At 34.4% G+C, this 5,774-nt stretch overlaps 1 protein-coding gene across 5 annotated transcripts in view; it reads right to left on the bottom strand.

Moving 5' to 3' along the window:
• The window catches only part of LOC109540961 (hemicentin-1), a 103,061-nt gene that overhangs the window by 19,787 nt on the left and 77,500 nt on the right, over window positions 1–5,774 (bottom strand). For all 5 annotated transcript variants that reach the window (XR_007280380.1, XM_019909547.2, XM_019909549.2 and 2 more), the window contains one exon: window positions 4,745–4,955. Coding sequence is in view for 4 of the 5 variants with exons in the window: in XM_019909547.2 (XP_019765106.1) it covers window positions 4,745–4,955 (211 nt within the window). In the remaining variant the exon portion in view is untranslated. The remainder of the gene's footprint in view (window positions 1–4,744; window positions 4,956–5,774) is intronic.

The raw sequence follows: 5,774 nt of genomic DNA, 5'->3' as shown, positions 1-5,774 counted from the left end.
TTAAACCGCAAATCGTAAAATACTGCGCTTGAGTAATTTTAGATGGCGTGAAAAATGCCACGTTATTCGGGTACCAATAAAATCGTCCTTGATGCAAAAATGAAATTATTAAGGAAAACGTGCACGTCAAGGCAAACCCATGCGTCCCCCAAACTTTTAAAATGGTTACTAACGATTTCAGTTTTTAAGCGGAGCAAAATTATCATTATAATTTTTTGGGCGGCCAACTCGCACAACTTTATCTGAAAGTTGGCGCTTGTTTTGTGTAATTTCTAAGTTCCAGCCCAACTGATTTTCCTATTGTTATTTTCCGTCAGATTAACTTTCTTTGCATCTCTTTGCAAACCTTAACTTTCATGCCCCTCTTTATTTTGTTACGTTTTATACATGAAATCGGTTAATACAGTCTGAATAAATGCTAGATGAGCCAAATCCAAGCTAAAAGATATGCATGCATATATTTTCCTCAATAATATTTCCTTGGACTTCTCATTTCAAGGAACGCAAAATACTTGCACAAGCTTAAAATTTATATCCCACTCTTTCACAGAATTTAAAATGTTCCGTATTGGGAGATACGTGCAGATCTTCAATGCCTCCCAGACGACTTTAAATCACTGAATAATACTTATATTCGATGGAAAGCAGACTGTTTAGCTGTGGGGTTAGTTAGCTGGTCAATTCCGTTTAAAAACTGGCGATTTTTTCGCTCACATTAAACAGATGCATTTGTTTACGTTTTTCGATCGGGGAAAAAATGGTTCACAGTCTATATCAAAGTAGGTACTCGGTAATCAAATTGATATATACAGGCTTATCCATTTTATGTTTGGGAAAGTAAAGTAAAAAGTTATACTTGTTTAGTTTATAATAAGCAACAAGCGAATGTCACTAAAAATAAAAAATTTCAACGCTGTTAAAATTTTTAATTAAAGGTGGCAATTACAAGAAAACATGATGAAACATTGATCTTGACAACACCGCAAATGAGGGGAATACCGGATAGTAAAATTATTGTAAAGTGAAGTGGGCTCGTTGGACTCATCAATAGAACAATTTTTTCTGTTTTGGTGATAATAAGTTACAAAATTGATAATCATAAACTGTTGAGTTTGAAAGAAATCGTGCGAAGTGGTTTCATTTGCAGGAAAATCTGTCTGAATTTTTCCAACCTTTACTATCTTGCACATTTATCAACAGGAACCAGTGGCCTAAGATATTCTGAATATACAAGCCAAGAGTCATATATGATCCCTATTGAACCATAGCCAAATGCCAAAAGCAAATTAAAAATATTGCGTAACTATTTAGCATTTTATTCAATAAGTTTCGAACTTAACTTCCACAATTTGCCAATTAAGATAAGATCGACATGTCTGTTATATAACGAAAACATGTTTATTTTTATAATTAAAATGAATCAGAACATAAAGACATCCACATTTACAAAACAATCGAGCTGGCTGTATGTGTCTAGATAGGCACTAAAACCCCAGTAAGAAAATTAAACACTTCCTTTCTCGTCGCAAAAAATACATTACTATAAATCATATGCCGGTTGTTTTTCGAATAATTTATGTCGGTCCGAATATATCATGCTTCTGGTCGTAGAGTTGACAGAATGAAGGATAATGAAAACCAAATGGACGCTTAATTTCAAAGCATTCCATTTAAATGTTTTCGCTCGAGCCATTCCGAAGAAAAATATTTGATTCTCACATTTCCTTTTCAAATTTTCCTAAATACTCAATAATTTCCTGTGATGAAAACTTCATTGCTTACCTTCTTGCCATGTTTCTAGGTTTCGCGCAAATAATTTGCTTTCAAAGTATTCGTCGTCACGCCAGACTATAGACTGTGTATTACCGTAATTGGGAATTATTCCAATTGGATTATCCCTGTTGTCATTGTGGATTTACAGCAAAGATAAACCAACGTTCCTTTTCATTTCATAGTCAAATTAATCGTGCACATCGGTTAAAATGGAATTATTTTGATCTTGAGCGGATTATGTAGTTTTTATAACTGATTTATTAGTCTGCAAGAAGGTTCAAAATTAGTTTCCCCTAATAAGCCACTAAGACTGTTTGCTATTGATGTTAGGGTAGTTGTAGGTAAAAGATAATTGAAAACACCGAAAACTCTTGTTAACCCTTACACCCACAATATATTCAAGAAACAGGCAAATTTGTCAGAACACAGGGGCTTCATAAATATAATTTGCTTTCAAAATAAGAGCAAAACAACCCTTTGCTTGGGTAATTTTATTATCGTTATCAAAGAATATACCTTTTTGTAACTCGGGGTGTCATCCAGTTTTCCGCAACGGGCAGGATTAATTTTATAATGCAGTAATTCCGGAATAGAAGTGGATATTGTTTGAAAATCAGATCCATCCTAGTTGCCATTCGATAAAGGAAGAACAAACAGAATGTTTTTAATTAGTTAAACTTTATATTGTTGCGGCGGATTCATTTGTTCACAAACTGTTTGTTGGGTATTTCGCCTCAAAAATGTTTGTCTTTAAAAAAGACAGAATTTCTTCACGTCTTTTATCAATCTGTAATAAAAGAAGTGTAATAAAATAATGTCTTTTTTAAAGGCAAATACAAACATTTTTGAGGCGAAATACCCAACAAACAGTTTGTGGAAAAATAATTAAACTTTATTAGTTAGAGTTTACAATATTTTTCACTATGCTTCAACTAGAAATCAGACACTTTAGGATACCCATGAACATTATTTACTATTCAATACCGCTTCCCATTAAAGCAAAACGACTTCAGTTCCCAATAGCTACGTGTCATGTAAAGCGGTTGATTTTATTTGAGTTTTGAAGCGGTTTTATTCGATATTTCATCAAATTCCTGATGGAACTTGAAAAATTGATTGAATGAAACAGTTGGGTCACATCACCAGCGACACAGTCGTTGCTAATAATATATATGAATATATATGTCACCTTTCTTGTAAAACTTAGCCGCGAAACAAAGTATTTGATTAACAGTATACTCATAAAAGACTTGTAACAGACAACAGAATGTAATGTGAAAAATAAAACTATCCCTTGAACTGAGAAATAGCTGTTCAGTTGAAATTTCTATTGAAAACTTTCCTCGTTAGATCAAGAACTTCTATTGTTTAAAACAACTCCATGGGTATTAAAATAAGTGGTGTACAGGAACTCTGTTTTTCAATTTAAGGGAGCGTATAAATCCGATATTCAGTGTTCAGTGTACATGTGAATAAATAATTGCAATTCGACATTGTCTGGAAGACTCTAAATAAACTAGTCAATTATCTCTGATACCGTAAGCCCTCAGCTGGGTTGTTTGCTTCAACAAAACATACTCATTAGTATATCACTCCTTCAGAAGTTAAAGTTTACCCGTGTGTTAATCTGGGGATTAGGTCTATTCTTCCTTTATGCTCATATCTCTACCTTTGCTAAATGCCATTATCCAGCTAAATATATGGTACATGGATGGAACGCTATTCGCATGAAAGCTAAAGAATGTTAATGAAATGTAGCTCCATTTATCGCTTTTCGCAATAAAATAAAATTTTGCCTGCATAGTTCATTATTGCAGTTAAGGCGTAATCAGCCTTAATGAGCGAATGGAGAGATGCATTTCGTTATTTATAAAAGTAGAATTCCGCTCTAGATTTCCTGGAGCTACAAATAAGATATAAAATCGTAAGTTATATAGAGCAAATAATCCATGGGATCACAAGTCCAAGCTTCTAAATTTCATGGAGACGCCTAATTTAATTAACTATGTCATCGCAATAGCATGATAGATATACACATTTCGTAAACTCTGTATTGGGCTAGAAGCATTGCGATCATTTTAACAAGCTCCCGAAGGAGAGGAAAACAGCAGTAACGGAACAAGGGGTTCGGGAGAAACGGCTGGAAGCAGTCGATAAATAATTTTAGAGCATATCGAAATTTTTAAAGCAATAAATAATGCTAATCTCCCATCCTCTATCTAGTTTTGTTCGTTTCTCCCTTCTGAAATACTAAATGTGCTCAGTTTTAAACTGCGAAATTATGCATTCAAAAAAGAGCATCTCTGCTTATTTTACTCTCATTGGCTTGCGGATATTCAATACTGGAATGAGTGCCTCCTTTGCGTATACAGGTCACATCTGATTTAGAACGTCAATATTTCATTTGAAATATTGATTTTTAGAATCAGTAGTGAATCCCAATAATTATATTACGTTTTTGCTAGTAAAATGTATCTTCGCAAATTTTTGCTCGCTAAATTCCTAATTTGCCGAACATGTTGTTCAAATACTACTCATACGGTTTGAAGGCAAAATGAACACACATTTGGTTATCACTGTTGTTGCTTTGTGTATAGGCTGGCCTTTTCACCGTGTAATGTGGTCGCTAAAGCCACATTTTTCAGTTCGTACACGTGCTTTCAGGCAAAATCCGGATTTGCTAATCAGGGATGAATTGTAATTGGCAGCTATATTATTGGAATCAAACGGGCACCATGGTGATTTAACAAATGTTCTGTTGAATATTCAATATACGTCGTCATTTACCCAATTTAATTCAACCCTTGGTAAATGATTGGAAAATAAACATTTTCTCGTATGTAATCGTCTTCGTTTTATGCTTATTACCTTAACTATTATTGGCAAAATGTTGATTTTTACTTCTGATGCAAATGGACATTATGGTCGCACTTCTTCTGTTAAATAGAGTGCGGATAACCAGAGGACTTACCAACAACATTAAGTTTGAAGGCTTGGCTGATTTTGGGTTCGGTGCTGACTTGACATTCATAGACACCCGAATCGCGAGTTTGAGAGGAGGTGATCTTGAGGGTCCATTCATCGGATCCATCAGTATGAAGCGACATGAATCGCTGATCATTTGTGTATGTTTGAATTCCCACTGTTAATATATGCAAATCTCGTTTGCGGATCCAAGACACCTGAAAACCAAGATATTATATGTGAAACTTTCAAACTACAAAAAAATCGGCTAATGATTTACTAGAAACATGGGCTTGATAATGTTTTTGTTGAGTAAAATATTGCTTTTCCCTTAGAAAAAGTGACCACATTCGGGGAGGCGAGATATATACCAGGATGCATGTTAGCAGATGTACACAAGGTAATATATGGTGACACAACCCTTTTAAAACGGCCGTGCCGTAAATGCAATGCACTGCTTTGTACGATGCGCTACTTTTATTTCATTTACTCTAACAAAGCTATTTTGTCCATTTGTCTTTGTCGGTTGTTTGTAAAAAAATAACTTTCGAGAATGCAAAGAAAGCGATTTCGATTTAATTACAACGCAATTAAGCAAATAAAATTGTCATTACTAGACTATAATTAAAGTCGCTTTAGCTAAAACGCGATTAGACTCGTTTAGAACTTTGATTAGTTCCAGCTTCAAATGTCCAATGAATTGAAATAAAGTGCTACAAATACAAATAATTAATGTCTTTTAAATTGGATATTAAGAAAATACGTCTGTTTATTAAAACGAGATTTTCACAGGCAGTAGTTACTTATGACCCATGTTTCCTTTTTGTTTTCAGAATATATTATTTTTATTATAAACTCAATCAATCACATTTAGGAGTGTTTTCCGGGCTTTGAAGCCGTGGTCTATGGGAATTTTTTCCTGACGTTTCGTCCACAACTGCAGTGGACATTATCAAAGGCGATGAGGCAGTGGGCGAAGTGATCTCCCGTGCTTTCCTACTAAGACTGGTTCAACTGCTGGATTCCCCGTCGTATTT

The sequence above is a fragment of the Dendroctonus ponderosae genome, unplaced genomic scaffold (assembly GCF_020466585.1).
Source record: "Dendroctonus ponderosae isolate FM_Combo_2020 unplaced genomic scaffold, Dpon_F_20191213v2 Dpon_F_20191213_1, whole genome shotgun sequence".
In the NCBI taxonomy this organism is placed as follows: domain Eukaryota; kingdom Metazoa; phylum Arthropoda; class Insecta; order Coleoptera; family Curculionidae; genus Dendroctonus; species Dendroctonus ponderosae.
The sequence above is the reverse complement of the archived record's forward strand: the minus strand, read 5'-3'. Positions and strand labels throughout refer to the sequence as shown.